This window comes from Pongo pygmaeus, chromosome 1, assembly GCF_028885625.2.
Source record: "Pongo pygmaeus isolate AG05252 chromosome 1, NHGRI_mPonPyg2-v2.0_pri, whole genome shotgun sequence".
In the NCBI taxonomy this organism is placed as follows: Eukaryota; Metazoa; Chordata; class Mammalia; order Primates; family Hominidae; genus Pongo; species Pongo pygmaeus.
Window position 1 is genome coordinate 166,882,668 of NC_072373.2, and position 18,038 is coordinate 166,900,705.

General features: G+C 35.5%; 1 protein-coding gene across 2 annotated transcripts in view; it reads right to left on the reverse strand.

Annotated features, from left to right (window-relative positions):
- Positions 1–18,038, reverse strand: part of ALG6 (ALG6 alpha-1,3-glucosyltransferase) — a 69,629-nt gene that overhangs the window by 19,210 nt on the left and 32,381 nt on the right. For both annotated transcript variants that reach the window (XM_054484404.2, XM_054484405.2), the window contains exons 4-11: positions 15,613–15,702; positions 13,419–13,507; positions 11,566–11,648; positions 10,841–10,905; positions 6,317–6,502; positions 5,586–5,721; positions 3,494–3,579; positions 1,687–1,771 (exon numbers count right to left, since the gene is read on the reverse strand). In XM_054484404.2, coding sequence (XP_054340379.1) covers positions 1,687–1,771; positions 3,494–3,579; positions 5,586–5,721; positions 6,317–6,502; positions 10,841–10,905; positions 11,566–11,648; positions 13,419–13,507; positions 15,613–15,702 — 820 coding nt within the window. The remainder of the gene's footprint in view (positions 1–1,686; positions 1,772–3,493; positions 3,580–5,585; positions 5,722–6,316; positions 6,503–10,840; positions 10,906–11,565; positions 11,649–13,418; positions 13,508–15,612; positions 15,703–18,038) is intronic.

The following is an 18,038-nucleotide window of genomic DNA, read 5'->3' on the forward strand; positions in this document are numbered from 1 at the left end:
TTTTGCTGCTATACATATACCAGTATTCATGCTATCAATTACCTCAATTATAGATTTATATTGAGATATAATTCAGGCAAACATGATTGAAAGGAAAATACTTTTAAAATAATTATAATGGGAAATGTTCTTAAAACTCTCAGAAGTATACAATAAGAATTCAAAGCATGATTAACAAAAACAAAATAACAAAAATCTTACATTTAGAAAGTTTTAACACAATGGCTTCTTTTAAAACATACCAAACTGAAAAAAATTAGAAAATTAAGAAAAAGAAAATGTTTTTTTCTGGCTTATAATCCTAAAAGTAATCATCTCTAACACTGCTAAAGTTACCCAAACTCTGAAATTCTATTCCATTATCTTTGAAATGTACATTTATTTAGCATGATATTTCCTAGAAAAACAACAATCTATCACAAGCTTGGAAGATATTTCAGGTTAAGCCTAGTGAAGACATCAGAGCATTACACCATATCCATTCTGTTCTAACTATCCGATAGAATATTAACAACCGATGACTTGGTATGCTCAGAGTTCATTCACAGAATCAAACAACACAAATCATCAATAAAAAGATAATTAAAAAGAAAGGAGGAACATAAAGCTATCCTTTTTGCATTGTGGTAATGAGATGCACTTTTGAAGTATTTCACTGTTATGTTCTTTTCTGGCTTGGTTTTATCCAATGTACTTACATGGCAGTCCCAGACTTGGAATCCTAATTTGTAAATGTTGCCTCACATAAGTCCAGTAGGACTTACTGTTTTCAGAAACTAAATGTTCTTGATAGTTTAAAAGGTATTTTTTAAATGTCATTTTATAGACCATGGCACACAGGAACAAAATTTTAAATGCCATAGAAACACAACCAAGAAGACTTTGTAAAGCTACTCAGAAAAACCCTAAACTATAGAAAATGCACCTAGTACATCTTCAAACTGACACAAGTCATCCTCCTAAAACAGAGATCTGCCCCCTCCCTTCTCAAAAATATTTTTTAGTTTCTCTTGCACACAAATCAAACTCCAAACCTTTTCAACCAAGATATTCAAGGTCTTCAATAATTTGGTCAATTTTTACCCTTATCTTTCACTATATCCTCTCCTACTCTCAATACATACACACAAAACTCACACAAGTTATATTGTTTAATAGCTATTCCCAGAATATCCTGTGTCCTTTCCCACCTCTGGACCTTCAACTTCTTCCTTCTGTTTTGAAATTCTCTTCTGCTATATAACCTGCTGTTCTAATCTTGCCCCACTTTCAAATTTGGGCTCAAATCCCACTTGCCCTAAACAGCATTCTAAAATCTCCCCCCGAGATAATATCTCCCTTTCCCACACCATCACAGGACTTCATTTGTACCTGATAGAACTTAATACCATCTGTTTGATAGCATAACTATTTAAGCTACGTAAGTTCATTGCCACTGTTTTCTACTTTGTAGTCCCTCATTAACTAATACGAAACAAATTAAATAGTTGAATTAACTGAAAGAGTATTGATTGCTTAGCTTAGTGTCTAACACAGAAGCTAAGTATGGGAAACATCCAATAAATGTCTGCCAAATAAATGAATGTCTTGTTTCCCAACCCAGTAAATCCTGTGCAGACCATGAAAATAATTTTTAAAAGATCAGTTGTGGCAAGAATTAAGTATCTAAAGTAATGAAAAACTTACCAGTGTAAATTTGAATCCTTTGGAAGATGGCTGAAGTATTAATTTTATGCATGCAGGAAGCAGGCTCAAAAACGTAAAACAAAAGCTAAAAAATTAATAAAAATCAAATATTTGTCTTCTTTGTAGAGGTATAAATCTAGCTTAAATAAGGAAATATTTTTTAAATATAAGGATCATATTATTTATCAACTTGTTTATTTCAAACTATATCTTTATTTATTAAATTTAAAGATGAAATAACATTTAAACAAAATCTACACATAGATATATATATACTTTCATACACGATCACATAATATAGACCAAACATGATAAAACTAAATATTGCTTCTGTTATTTTAGTATTTAATATCATGTATAGAAAATATACAAAGATACATAGTTGAAGGTCAAACACTCAAAATAAGAAAACATAATGAAGTATAAGAGATAATGCTATATCTGTAACACAAACATTCATAAACTTTACTCACAAAAGAGTCTCTCTAGCCCTCATTTCACAAATGTTGATTATCTGATTTTCAAGCCCATGGTAAATCATAAAGAACAAGGTGGAAAGGGAGCAGGAAGCTACTAGAGCTTCTCCTAATGATGGCTAATGGGTGGGAGGAAAAAGAACTAGAAAAAGCAGACAGACTCACCAAGCAAAGTGGCCTGGAACCATTTAGTACTATGGGAAATAGCCCCTGAAAGCCCTGAAAACAAGTATATAACCTAATACAATAACTGATTTTTCCCAGTTGTAGATTTTGACTTGTCAACTTGGCTAGGCTGAACTAATGTCCCTAGAATTCCCTTCCTGTATGCCTTTGTTAGGGTGGGCTACAAGGGAAATTCTCATAAGATTTGGAAGACAGAGAGGCCACATCCACCTCATCTCCCAGTTATTTGAACACTTATCTGCTGTGAAAGAATTTTGCAGATGTAAAACCCCTACTCAGTTGATTTTAAATTAATCAAAAGGGAGCTTGTCCTGAGGCGCCTAACTTAATCAGATCAAAGCCCTTTAAAAGATGGCTGAGGCATTCCCTAACAGTATCTGGGTCTGAGTTGCTCTTCCTTCCCCCTAGATATTCCCTCCTGACTGCCTGCCTTGTGACTTCTGTTTTGCTTAGCTAGGCTCTACAACTGTATAAGCCAATTCCTTGTCATGAATTCACACACACACAGTACACAGTGATCTCCTACTCCTACTTCTTGGATTGATCCTGACTGATACGCACTGAATATCATGACTCTTCAACATAATATTAATCGTATTTAATGTACTCTCTGTTCAAGGAGAGAACAAGGTAACAATTCAGAAAAACTTTCACATAAAATAATTCAAGTTGAAGAGTTTTATTGTACAGAGCAATAGGTCTGTTATGTGGAAAATCCTCTAAAGAAAAACACCTCGGCTGAGTGCAGGGGCTCATGCCTGTAATCCCAGCACTTTGGGAGGCCGAGGTGGGTGGATCACCTGAGGTCAGAAGTTCGAGATCAGCCTGGTCAAAATGATGAAACCTCATCTTTACTAAAATACAAAAATTAGCTGGCTATGTGGCGGGCGCCTGTAATCCCAGCTACTCCGGAGGCTGAGGCAGGAGAATGACTTGAACCCAGGAGGCAGAGGTTGCAGTGAGCCGAGCTCAAGCCACTGCACTCCAACCTGGGTGACAGAGCCAGACTCTGCCTCAAAAAAAAAAAAAAAGAAAAGAAAAGAAAAACACCTCATTCCCTAATGATGCCAAATAAATGAAATAATACCATAATGCTTTTAAAGAGTAACTTATAAAATACTACATACAAACTTTGTTTCTCTTACCTCATTATTAATTGGATGTGACGTGGCAAAATATCCTTAATCTTCAGAAAGACATTGAAGCTGCACCAAATATTGGCTACTTTATCCTTAAAAGAGATTTGTTAGCTTTACATTCTGGTATAATTGAAAGAAATATTAAAACCCATGAAGTACAGCCCATAATCTCTAATAAATTTTTTGAGACGTGAAACTTTTAGTCACAATTATAACTAAATAGATTAAATCCTCCAGGAATAAACATATACACACACACTGTCTCAAGCATTTTTCATTTTTGTGCAGGGCAGTTGATCAAAAGCACTGGCCCACCATAATCCACACATTCCCAAATACTTAATAGTTTTCAAAGAGCAGTGCACTATCCCTGAATACTAAAGTCATTCATCTTTGGAAATTTTTCTAAGAAATATTTTTTCTATAATTTATAGAATACATATTACATTTGACCCATTTTTATCACACAACTGAATTTACTTAGAGTAACAGAGTAACCTGCTAGCTACAAGCAATGACAAGAGCTAATTGCTAATAAATCAAAAAGTCTAAAGACATTAGCAGTTGTGCTAGGATCACTTTCAAAATTAAGTTTGTAACTACAGCTCTCCTGCTGGTGAAATCCATTGTCTACACAGCTGCTTGACTTACAGGTGTGCAGACTTAACATCAAAAAAGTAACTATCACTGACAACTATATCATCCCACTTTCCTCTGCTGGATCAAAGAAAATGCTTTTCAGATTCTGAAGGCAAGAAGTGAATGGAAGAGACTGGCAACACCATCAAACATGTCTGATACTCATTTTTATAATTATCACGATAAATGCCATTTCTGAAATGGAAGGTAAGGCAAATAATTAGGCAGCTTACATAGAGAGTTAAACTTTTCTTTATGTAACTGTTAGAGGTTATATAAAGAAGAGGTTAGGAAAACAATTTTCCAAGTTCAAGTCACAGTTCTGCTACACACTAGTTATAGGAATCTTTGACCTCAGTTTTCTAATCTGTAAAGTGGAGACAATAGCTACCACAAAGCTACTGTAAAGAGCAAATAAAATTACATGGAAGTGTCTGGCACCTGCTAAGTGGTGGTTATAACAATAGTGATTATTTAGATCATCACTACCATCATCCTGTTGACATAGTGTCCCATATTTCTGTTCCTTCACAACACCAAACTCCCATCTTAGTCGCTTTCAAAATGCTGGTTCCATCTTCCTATAAGTCTACTGAAAGATATTCTATAGAAATTTATATATTCAAAACTTAGGAAAATATGCTTTTAAAATTATTTTTAAAAGAAATGTTAGCAAATTATCTATAAATATGTTGTTTCTGTCTAACTTTATTAAAAGGCCTTTTTGTTTCAGAAAAATGGTTTGTTTAATTTAATTACCAAATCTAAACGATCAAATTATTCACATAATAAAAGTTTAACAAGAGTGATTAAACTAGCATTAAATGAAATGAAATGAAAGATTCTCATTAAAAATTACTATGGATGAAGGTTATATATCTCATAAGAAATTATGAGATCTTCCTGAAGCAAACATGATTATTAGTTTTACAAATAATTTCCTAAGACTAAAAACAGAATATAAACCAAAAAATTACACAGCTGTTAAAATTGTAGCTGAAACTTCTCATGCTGTCTTTCATTACAAACCCTATTTCATTACAAAAACATATAATTGAATTATGGATCTGATGATGGCATGAATATTACCTATTGATGTACCATACTAAAAAATGCCAGCTGAGCTAGGGGTTATATAATGGATTAAATAACTAGCAAGGTGCACACAACCTGTTGTCCCAGCTACTTGGGAGGCAAAGGCAGGAGAATCACTTGAGCCCAGGAGTTCAAGGCTGTAGTGCACCATGATTGCCCCTGCGAATAGCCATTGCCCTCCAGCCTGGGCAACAGCAAGATCCTGTCTCAATCAATCAATTAATCAATCAAGCAATAACTGGCAAGGAGTGATTACAGGAGGAAAGTAGCTGAAGTTCCTATTCCTTGTATCTTCTACATGAAACCCCTAAAGGTCACAGGTAAGGTACAGTAACAGAAAGGAGAGGAAAGTGTTTAAACATGCCTCAAATAATCCACGATCAACTGGGAAGAGTCTTCTTAGAACCTGCAGGGTTTGTTCCCTTTCTGTAAAGAATGGCAGCCAGCAGAGAACGAAGGAAGCCACAACAACACAAGCTAGCTTAACTAGCAGCACAAACCTAAAACAAAAACAATGGTAGGCAGTAAGATAGGGAAAGGTGAGTAATTCTGCAAAATCAACCTGAGTCTCACTGAACATAATACATGCAAATAGTATAGTAATGCCAAATCTATGTTACCAATATAGGCTTAAGATGGGAGTCTGCTCAAATCAGAGGTAAAAAATTCACAACAGCTAAGATGTGCACTTCAACAAAAGGACTGTTATCACCATCCTAATTAACATTTATATTAGATGCCATTCCTATAGAAATAAGGTAGTGCATTCATGAAGAAAAATATCAAATGGGGATGTATTTCTAATAAGTATATAATGAAGTAAGCTCTAAAGTGATAAAATCCTACAGCAAAGTTCTAACTAGCCAATCCACACTACCAGTAAATATACATGAACTGAAATATTTCTCTAGTTAGGAAAATTTAAAATAAAATACAGAACATGACTTACTCTCTCTCCTCCCACATACCCTACAGCCAAAATATTTATAAGAAATCACCAAAAGGCAAAGTGAAAGATCATCTTACTCCAAGTAAGTATGCCAAAAAAATTATCTGAAGTAAATTTTTGGATTCTGATGTTTAAAAGTCACTCACCCCTTTCCTCTGAGGCCTTTTTTAAAACACTTGCCAAGTAAAAAGCAAAAAAATGGCAAGGCATGGTAAAGTTCCATCTGTTTATAATTTATAGCTAAGCAAAATGCCAGTGACCCTAGCAGGTCGCAGTCACAAGATACTCCAAGAACACCCCACAAAGCAAAGCCAAGACTCACAGAATTATATATGTTCCTGTGTCAAGGAAATTATCTCAATAATCTTTTAAAAAGATAGAGCTTTTAAAAAGCAAATCACACAAGAGATATGCTCTATGAAATGCAAGCTCATAGCATATCTCTTATGTGATTTTAAAATAACATATACAATGAAAGCTATTTCCCAATAGAAATTCAAAGTGTTGAAGTGATAAACAAACATGAAATTATGTATAATAACATCAAATACATTAAATCTACTGCAAAGCAGCAACTGATTTGTTTTGGTTTAAAAGAGCTCTAAAGATTTAAAACACAGCTTTGTTTCTGTTAGATTACTTCACAATATTATTATAACATACCAAAATCTAGAGAATAAAACAATGTTCCAACAGCAAGTTAAAACAAAAAATTTACTGAGATCACTACACTTCCTCTATTATATATATTAATAGTATAAAGTAATATATGTACTTAATTAGCAATTAACAACATTGTTAATTAAAACAATATCACAATTAGATTTTCAGTTCAAAATGGTGAGCTAGGCACTAATGTTTACCTCCTCTCCTTCCCGAGAGACTCTTAAAATAATAAGAAAAGGAATTTAAAAGTATAAATTCAGGCCAGAAGCGGTGACTCACGCCTGTAAACCTAACACTTTGGAAGGCCAAGGCAGGAAGATTGCTTGAGCCAGGAGTTTGAGACCAGCCTCAGCAACATGGAAAAACCCCATCTCTACAAAAAAATTTTTAAATTAGCCGAGTGTGGTGGTGCAAGCCTGAAGTCCTAGTTACTCAAGAAACTGAGGCAGGAGGACTGCTTGAGCCCAGGAAGTTAAGGCTGCAGTGAGCTATGATCATGCCACTATACTCCAGCTTGGGCAAGAGAGCAAGAAAACAAAAACAAACAAACAAAAAGTGTAAATTCACAGCCATAAAGAGAATGGGAGGATCTGTATAATAGATAAAGATTTCAACATATTTCTGGAAGACAGAAGTGATAACAAATAAAATAGGATGAAGGAAGCCACAGCTTAGAGTATACATAGAGGAAACTCAGGGTAGCAAGAAGCCAATCCACCCTGCAAGACCCTAGAGAACTTTGGAAACACCAAGTAGGTTACAGTCTTTGAGTAGTATGTGCAGAAGAAAACAAGAGATTAATTGAAAATCCCTAGAGGTAGAAGTCAAATCTTACCCCACTCCCATGCAAAGATTATCTGGCAGCCAAACATTTACCCCAAGGCAACAAAAGAGGGCATATTTTTCTGAAGAAATAAACTAAACTATCCAGGGCAGCCACTGTAGAGGTTAGCACTATAATGCAAACCCCTCCACATTCTGACATTTAAGCATCTCAATGTGTGGTGGCCAGCTTGCTCCCCACTTATCCTATAGTGGACCAATGACACATAGAAGTCACATGCAGGTGTTCTTGCCTTATTCTTAAATAAAAATAGATACACTAGGATAAAATAAACATTTATAGAAAACCTATGACAGAAAAAGAATCGAAATGAAAGGGAAACTAAATTACCGTGAAAGAATTAAAATCACTCAGGGAACAGCAGTGAAGTTTACCAAAAAAAAAAAAGGGAGTAAATTCTAATTAGAAATTAAAAACATACCTAACAATACAAATGAAATTTGATAGAAGTGTTGGGGATAAACTCAAGATAATCCAACCCATAAAACAAAAGACAAAGAGATGCAAAAGATCTAACATCTGACTAGTAGGCTCAAGAAAGAAAAAAGTGAGAAAATCATCAAAGAAACAATATAACAGAATTTAGCAGAACAGAAGAACATGAGTCTTCAAAATGTATGGACCCATACACAGTTTGGATATCCAAAACAATTGTGAAAAACGCCTATGTCTAAATCACTATAAAATTTCAGAACCACAAAAATAAATTATAAAAATGGTTAATAATAGCAACAAATGCCTATATAATGTTTAGTATCTCCCAGGAACTGTCTTAAGTGCTTTACAAATATTAATTCATTTAATTCTCAAACTAAGCTTACAAAGTCAGGGTTTCTATTATCCACATTTTGCAAATGAGAAAAGTACATAATGGTTAAAAAATGTGTCCTTACAGCTAGGCACAATGGCCCACGCCTATAATCCCAGCACTTTGGGAGGCCAAGGTGGGTGGATCACTTGAGGTCAGGAGTTTGAGACCAACCTGGCCAACATAGTGAAACCCCGTCTCTACTAAAAATACAAAAATTAACAGGGTGTGGTGGCGCATGCCTATAATCCCAGCTACTTAGGAGGCTGAGGCAGGAGTATCGATTGAACCCAGGAGGCAGAGGTTGCAGTGAGCCAAAATCATGCCATTGCATTGCAGCACGGGGGACAAGAGTGAAACTCCGAAACTCCGTCTCAAAAGAAAAAAATGTATCCTTACAAGATAACATGCCTGAAAGCCTTCAGAGTTTAACTCAAATCACAGGGGACATACTACTACAAATTTTCCAGAATGGCTAAATCGAAAACCATTGACAGTTGGTCAAGAAGTAGAGCATCTGGAACTCTTACACCATTGTTATCAGAGTCTTAATTGGTACACACTGCTTAAAAACAATTTGGGATTATCTAAAAATGGATATGTGCACACCCTATAACTCCACAATTCCACTCATAAGAGGAATGTTTATATGTGTACGAGGAGATATTTATAAGATGTTCATGGCAGCATTATTCGTCATGGCCCAAACCAGGAAACAACCCAAATTACTCTCTCAGTGATAGAATTACACGTATTCATGCAATGGAATATCGTAAAGCAATGAAAGTGAACACTGGGCCGGGCATGGTGGCTCACGCCTGTAATCCCAGCACTTTGGGAGGCCAAGGTGGGCGGATCAAGAGGTCAGGAGATCGAGACCATCCTGGCTAACACGGTGAAACCCCGTCTCTACTAAAAAATACAAAAAATTAGCCGGGGGCGGTGGCGGGCACCTGTAGTCCCAGCTACTCGGGAGGCCGAGGCAGGAGAATGGCGTGAACCTGGGAGGCGGAGCTTGCAGTAAGCCGAGATCGCGCCACTGCACTCCAGCCTGGGCGACAGAGCGAGAATCCATCCCCCGCAAAAAAAAAAAAAAAAAAAGAAAGTGAACACTGAATTCACTTTCATAGATTTTTAACAAACTACAGCTACACACAACTACGTGAATACATCTCATAAACAAAATGTTTAGCCCAAAACATCAAACACAAAAGAATACTTACTGTGTTGTCCCTTTCATATAAAATTCAAAAACGGGGAAAACTATAGCATTAGTAGTTAGTTCAGGGGTACCATTTGGAAAGGAGGAGGGAGAAGGATGGGGAGGTGTACAAGGGTAGTTTTTGGATACTAGTAATGTTCTATTTCTTGACATGAGTGGTAGTTTGCCAACTCACTGAGCTGCACATTTATATTTTGCATAGTTTTCTGTATGAGTGTCACATTTCAAAGTAAATATAGTTTTAAAACTCTGGTAAATAACTTTTTTTCCTTTTCTATCACTGTTCTTGATATTATCAGAGTATTTGATAGCCATGATCCCATAAACAATGTCAAAATTTTTAAAAAACTAAATTAGTAAAGTGGACAGAATAGAAAATATAGGATAAAAACAACTACAGACTTGAATATCTTTTATTTGTAAGTCCTTTGACAGATATACCTATTAGTGTTATTATAACTAAAACAAGACTGGCATCAAAAGGAAAAGCTATTAATTAAATAATCATGTTGCTGTGTAATGTCGTCTTTTTTTTCCGTTAAGAGAGATGGAGACAGTTAATAACATTCAATACATCACAAGACAAATTAGATAGATATATACAGATTTTTATCAATTTATTCTCTAAGCTTTGTTTGTTTGAATGTTCCTTATTTTAGGCATCAAAAAAATGCACATATAAAAGCCATATTTTGATTATCAGTTTTAGTTTCCTGAAGCTTCTAGCTACTACTATCTGATAGAAAAAAAAAATTTTAAACTCATAAAACTGTAAGATCATTCTCCTTTTTTCATGTCAGATAACATTTACAAAGCATAGACAACATGTTACACTTTATAGAGTATAACCATACGTGGCACTCTTTTTCCAACACCCCAGAAAGAGCTAATCATTTACCAACATTTTGTTCCCAACCAAACAATATGAAAAAGCAATTCTACTTTTAATAAATCTGTACTTTACCTTTCAAATAAAAGCTTAGTGAAGAGATTCTTTTATATTATTGTGAAATAGTTTATATAAGCAAGCACTCTATCAAATAAGACATTACTAGACGACAGCATTGTACACATTGAGTCTAGATTTCGTAATATGCAACTGACTTCATTTCTACATTAGTAAAGGATACTGAAAATGTCCATAGTCTATAAGAATAAGGCCTGGATACAGCAAGATGCATAATGCATTAGCAATCTGTAAAGAAAAATATTGTGAGATAAGAAAGTAATCTGTTACACAAATCAAGCAGGGTAAAAGTGTGGTTTTTATCTAACACATTAGCAAATGTTCCCCTTTTCCAGAGGTGTTACACTTTCTTTTTATAAAATATTCAATTTTTATAAAACAACTCTTTAGACAATGAAGTTTTCATGGAGGTGACATTGGACACTTCCATAAAAGGAAAAACAAAACCACTAAAAGGTTTTGTCAGAGGAAGTACTTTCAGATATACAAATTGGAGAAGTCAATCTAATGTTAACCTATCTAAAATGACCAAAAATAATATTTGATAACTATGAATTAAGAATACACAACAACTTTTCAAAATGCCTTTCAGTTTGGTCAATCTCACAAGCCAACTCAAAATCAGCTTTACCAGTAAAGTAACAAATTCAGCATGGCATGTAGTTCAACAGAACATAACTTCCAAAATTCAGTGTATCTTAGTAGTACACTAAAATAATTAATTACTGTAAGATAAGTTGATGTTTTTGAAGGGAAAATTGATAGAAGATACAATATTCCTAATTACTCTCTTTCCAAAAGCATGGCTTCTCTAAGGTCTATACTTAATAGTTAGACTAATAAAGAATACATTGCAGAGACGAACTGTCAGGGTGCTTGAAAACCTACCTTTTTCTTAGTTGAGATTTCCTTTAAACAACAACAGTACAAAACCACTGCAGGTATGTAAATCAGCAGATCAGCAATTAAAACTGAAAACACAAGTAAATAACTTTAAACATGAGTCCATCAGGATTTACAGCTACCCATTAACTGCCTCCCTTCCTCCAACATTGATTGAGAATTCATTAACACAAGGTTCTTGACCCACTATGGACAAGTCCTTTACATAGTCAGCCCTTTTCAATCCCTTCATCTGTGACTAATTTCAATTGCTGTATTGCAAAGGAGTCTCTTAATTTTCTCTAACAAATTCACACATTTAATCAATCAGATGTATCTAACATTCTCTCTTTGCTCTAACTTGGACTTAAAAATTAAAAATATTCAAAGCAAGGAAATATTTTTTTCCTCAATCTATATACTCTAAATTTTCTGGTATAAAGAATAACTGAAATGTAGTGATGTGTAAGAAAATCTTATTAAAATGTTGGTCTTTATTGAAAAAATATAAACTTTTGCTAATTAATGCATATAAAGAGCTTGAGAAACCCAGGTGAGGAGAAAACTGAAAAAAACATACTAAAAAAAGAAAAGCAATTCATAATTTTGAACATGCAGTCCTTTAGAACAAAGAAAAATAAATACATAAGTTCTTCAAATGTATAACATAGCTGTCTAAAGAGCTTATTTTTTTCTTATATCTCACTAAGTATAGTGTCAAGAAAAAGGTGACAGTAAACTGTCAATCTATCAACTGCAATCTATCAATATGTTCAGCTCCAGATGCCACATTAAAGATGACACTGACAAACTGGAACATACCCAAAGGAGTGGTCAGAGTCCTCAAAACCATAATCACATTCAACAAATTGCTCATCTAAGGAATAGCTGAAGTATATAGGAATCTTTAACTTAGAGAAGAGGTGACTTCAAATTCTTGTAGGATGTTAGGGATACAAGGGATCAGACTTGTTCTCTGTAACCCTAGAAAACATAATCTGTAATGACTGGTGGAAGTTCAATTTAAAAAGGTAATTTTTAATGACTGGAGCTCTCTGAAAACAGAATAGACTGTCTCTAAAGGTTGTGAGTTCCCTGCAAGTATGGATGTTGGTTCAGAAGCCAAATAATCACATGGTGAGTATGGTTCAGAAAGGATTAAAGCATTGGAGAGGGAAGGACAGTGGTGTGGGAGAGGGAAAGCCAGGCAAAACAGGTTATCTCTTGGGCCTAAGATTCCATGACTGGATGAATTGTAAGGAGAACAAACTCTGACTACATTTAGACTAATTAAGGAAAAGGACTGGGCTAGCATTAAAGCATAAGTCATGTAAAGCTTTTAAAGAAATCTAAGCTTATTACTTTCAAGCTCCTACAACAGCACACACAGATGCTCAATAAACATTTGTTGAGTGGATTATTTAATTTAGAAACTGCACAACAATACAATGTATAAGATGATAACTGCAAGGTTTGCTTTAAGAAAAAATGAAAGAGATTTAGAATTAGGATATTCAAGCAGCACCCTAAAAAACTAAAGATTCAATTTATAGCTATCTTGCTTCATTTAACTGTGCCTCAGTTTCCTCAGCTTAAAACAAGAATAATAGTATTTATCTCATTTAGGTGTTCAAAGAATTAAGGCAGATAAAAAATGTAAAGCACCCAGAATTATTCCTTTCTACTCTTTCCTGTTTTAGCTTACATATACATTTGGTCTTGGATCATGTATACAAATACATGTGTATGTGTAACTGCACAATTTTAAAGTCAGTAAGAACAATAATAGTACCTTTACCAGTTTGTCCAAAATTTTTTAAAAATCAAATTTTACATTTCACTACCCATTGCTCTTTTACCTGTTGTACGCATGAAGAGCTTATGTGCCTGACTCTCATATCCACGTGATGTATGGAGAGCAATCCAGTCTGGATTTATAAACTTTGCCCTGCAAATCAAAGCATACATACAGATACTTCATTCCTCATCACTTTTAGCAATAAGGATATTGAAGGATGTATGAATTTATTAATATTTTGAGAATTGGCCATTTCTCTTATAAAGCAACAGAGTCAATGCTTAAGTTTTACTCTTTTTATTTAATCATGTGAAACTGACTTAAGCTATAAAACAGCATCTACATTGCTTACCTTCCAACAAAACTATGTAAGGTATAACTACCAGCCCTATCTTCACAGTTCTTCCAGTGTAAAAACAATCTGGCGTGTCACATTTCATTTACTAAACACATACTTTATAAAAAGCAATATGGTAGTGTTGACCAGAGGATCATCTTTACAATTTATAACATTTTAGTTATCATAACAATTGGCTACAATAAACAGCTACAATAATCATAAATCACTGCATAAAACTAAACACAATTGTTAAAGATAAATGAAATTTTCAACCATATTACAATTACCCTGAATACTATAATGATGATGTTTGGGAGTTTATTTTCAATCCATGAAGCTTATTTTTGCAAATATGAAATACACTCATAACAACACTGCATAACGACATTTCAGTCAACAATGGACCATATGTAGGACAATGATCCCATAAGATTATACTACCATATTTTTACTCTAGCTATGTGTTGATATGTTTAAATATACAAATACCATTGTGTTACAACCGCCTACAGTATTCAGTACAGTGACATGCTGTACAGGTTTGTAGCCTAGGAACAACAGGCTATGCTATATAGCCTAGATATAGTAGGCTATACCATTTTGCCTACTAAAGTACCCTCTATGATGTTTGCACAATGATGAAATCACCTAACCATACATTTCTCAGAATGTATCCCCATCGTGAAGTGACACATGGCTGTAAAGTTGAAATTAAACAAGGAAGATAAGTTCATGAGATATTGTGAAGAGGTTCCTCAAATTTTTGCTGACACACTTCAAATCTAAGACAGAATACCACTACAGAGTAGAACTGGGTCTCTACCAAAACAGAAGTTCCTTATCTTCTATAACTATTCAATTTCTTAAAAGGAGGAGGAATTCCCATTTTGATCTTCAATCACAAATGAAACACTGCAATTATTCTAGTTTCTAACTCGACAGATTAGTCAGTAACCATTTGGATCTATATTTTTTATTTACTTTGAGCTGTTCCAGAAAAAAAGTTTCTTATACACAACACATATTAGATATATTTCTCAGTAGTCCACACATATGGATAACATCTCTACTTCAAAACAAAACTAGGTTTTTTGCATTTCTTGCTAGACGTCCTCAAAAAAATTATAGAAATGTTCAAAGTTTGATAGTTCTTTCTTTTTTTTTTTTTAGATGGAGTCTCACTCTGTTGCCCAGGATGGAATGCAGTAGCGTGATCTCGGCTCACTGCAACCTCCGCCTCCTGGGTTCAAGCGATTCTCCTGCCTCAGCCTCCCGAGTAGCTGGGACTACAGGCATGTGCCACCACGCCTGACTAATTTTTGTATTTTTAGTAGAGACGGGGTTTCACCATGTTAGCCAGGATGGTCTAAATCTCCTGACCTCGTGATCCGCCCACCTCGGCCTCCCACAGTGCTGGGATTACAGGCGTGAGCCACCACTTCCAGCCGATAGTTACTTCTTAAAACCCATTTGTAATACACAATACAATAGCAGTGGCTGGGTGCAGTGGCTCATGCCTGTAATCAATCCCAGCACTTTGGGAGGCTGAGGTGGGTAGATCACTTAGGGTCAGGAGATTAAGGCTCTCTCAAACCAGCCTGGCCAACATGGTGAAACCCCGTCTCTACTAAAAACACAAAAATTAGCCAGGCATGGTGGTGGGCACCTTAGTCCCAGCTACTGAGGAGGCTGAGGCAAGAGAATCGCTTGAGCCTGGAAGGTGGGGGTTGCAGTAAGCCGAGATTGTACCACTGCATTCCAGCCTGGGCGATGGAGCAACACTTCATCTCAAAAAAAAATACAATAGCAGCTACAAGCAATCTCTCCTCTTGTCAAGAAAGCCCCATCACATGCTTCTTACTAAATCTGCCAAGGGCATAAAAATTTAGAGTTACATTAAGAAAGAAAAACTTACACATATGCACATAGGAGACTATGATAAGCTGTAAGAGGTGGGTAATCCAATCCCCAATACTGTAAATTGTTATCACTGCTGTTAAAATACCTGAAAATAAAAAAAGAAGAAAGCACATTACGTTAATCAATATTCAAGAAGTAGACTTATAATTTAACATTGTACCTCATTTATCTAAGCTTAATAATGTAATTTACTAATTATTAAGCTATTATAATTAAGCCATGTCAACAGACACAAACCAGGACTCTCCCAGGCAAACTGGGATTTACTGTCATCCTATTATTAGTAGACTTCATCAATGACTAACACTCATACAACAAAAAATATGCAACAAAAAGAATAGGATTGCTTGCAACCAATTCAACCAACATGTAACGAGAGCCTCGTTACATGCAAGGCTCTCTGAATTTTAGGAAGAAAAGTAGGTCTAATGTCCACAAATTGATAGGCTCCCCTGGTTAACCAGAATGTGAAGGAAATATACACAACTATCATGACTCGAGAAATACAAATTAAGTTAACATAATTTCTTAATCATGTCCTTTACAACTAGGCAGCTTCTTCTTCTATTCGATTTATTTTCTCAATCATAAGAATACAACAGTGCAAGCCAAACTATATAGCCCACAAATAACCATTGCTCATAAGCTTATTTCTTTTTGAGACGGAGTCTTGCTCCATCGCCCAGGCTGGAGTGCAGTGACGCGATCTCAGCTCACTGCAACTTCCGCCTCCTGGGTTTTTTTTTTTTTAAGTGATTCTCCTGCTTCAGCCTCCCGGGTAGCTTGGATTACAGGCGCCCACCACCAGGCCCGGCTAATTTTTGTATTTTTAGTACAGACGGGGTTTCACCATGTTGGCCAGGCTGGTCTTGAACTCCTGACCTCAAGTGATCCACCCTCCTCGGCCTCCCAAAGTGCTGTGATTACAGGCGTGAGCCACCATGCCCAGCCTAATTTATTTCAAATGGGTCACAATTCCTCGCTATCACAATCTCTTACTTTTTGAATTAAAAATATTTCTTTAAATTAGCATTCAACATGATCCCATCAAATAACCTATTAATCATCTTCGGAAGGTCTATTTTTCTTAGTGTCAGTTACATAAAACATACGTTTGTATGGAAGAGATGGGGATTAAAATTATCAAGGCATGCTAGACAGCCAAGACATCTGGACATAGAGTACTACAGTATGGTACCAGCTGGTGGCCACTGTCCCTCCAGAAACATTCATGTGAACAATCTTGGGTTCCATGTCTGGCTGGGACTTGAAGCCAAGAAGCAGCAAGTCTAAGAATCTCTGGGTTAGTTGGAGCCCCTTTTGGCAGCTTGAATCTGGGAAACTGGGCCAGGCAAATAATGGAGACCAAAGGACCCACTTTTCTAGACAGAGATACCTAAAGACAGGCACCAACTGTATCATTTCCAAATTCATGTTACTATATAGCATAAAGTTTTATTGTATCAGCCTCAGAGCTGTTGAAGCATTGAGTTAAACAAGTAAAGCTGTGAGGTCAGTGGCTGACACAAAGTGCTCAATAGTAGTTCCAATTGGCTACTAGCCACAAAGCAACTAAGATGAATACAGCAATGGAAAACCATCAAGTAATTCAAGAATCACATTTTGTCCAATACAACTTGATTTGGTTTTCAGCTTCTGAAAATAGACAAAACCTATTTTTTCATTTAGTTTAACCTTGAGATCCACTGGAGATGAGTAAAAGAGGCATTGACAATAAGCTGCAAGCATGCAACGATATATACTAAAAATAAAGTCGTTGGTTGGATTAGGAGGAAAAAAATATAGGGTTTATAACAGTGCTCCCCATTCTTACGGAAATTCATAAAGTAGAACAAAGAGGCATAAAAGAAGATAGCTTAAAAGTGTTTCAAGTAAAGCATCAAAATATATCAGTAGGAACAAAGCAATTAGTTGATACTCCTGCTTTATATTATATATATATATACGTATATATATATATACACACATATATGTATATATATACACACACATATATATGTATATATATACACACACATATATGTATATATATACACACACACAGACACACATATATATATATATATATATATATATATATTTTTTTTTTTTTTTTTTTTTTTTTGAGACAGAGTTTTGTTCTTGTTGCCCAGGCTGGAGTGCAATGGTGCGATCTTGGTTCACTGCAACCTCTGCCTCCCAGGTTCAAGTGATTCTCCTGCCTCAGCCTCCTGAATGCTGGGATTACAGGCATGCACCACCACACCCAACTAACTTTGTATTTTTAGTAGAGACGGGGTTTCTCCATGTTGGTCAGGCTGGTCTTGAACTCCTGACCTCATGATCCGCCCGCCTTGGTCTCCCAAAGTGCTGGGATTACAGGCGTAAGCCACTGCGCCAGGCCTTACTTTAGATATATTA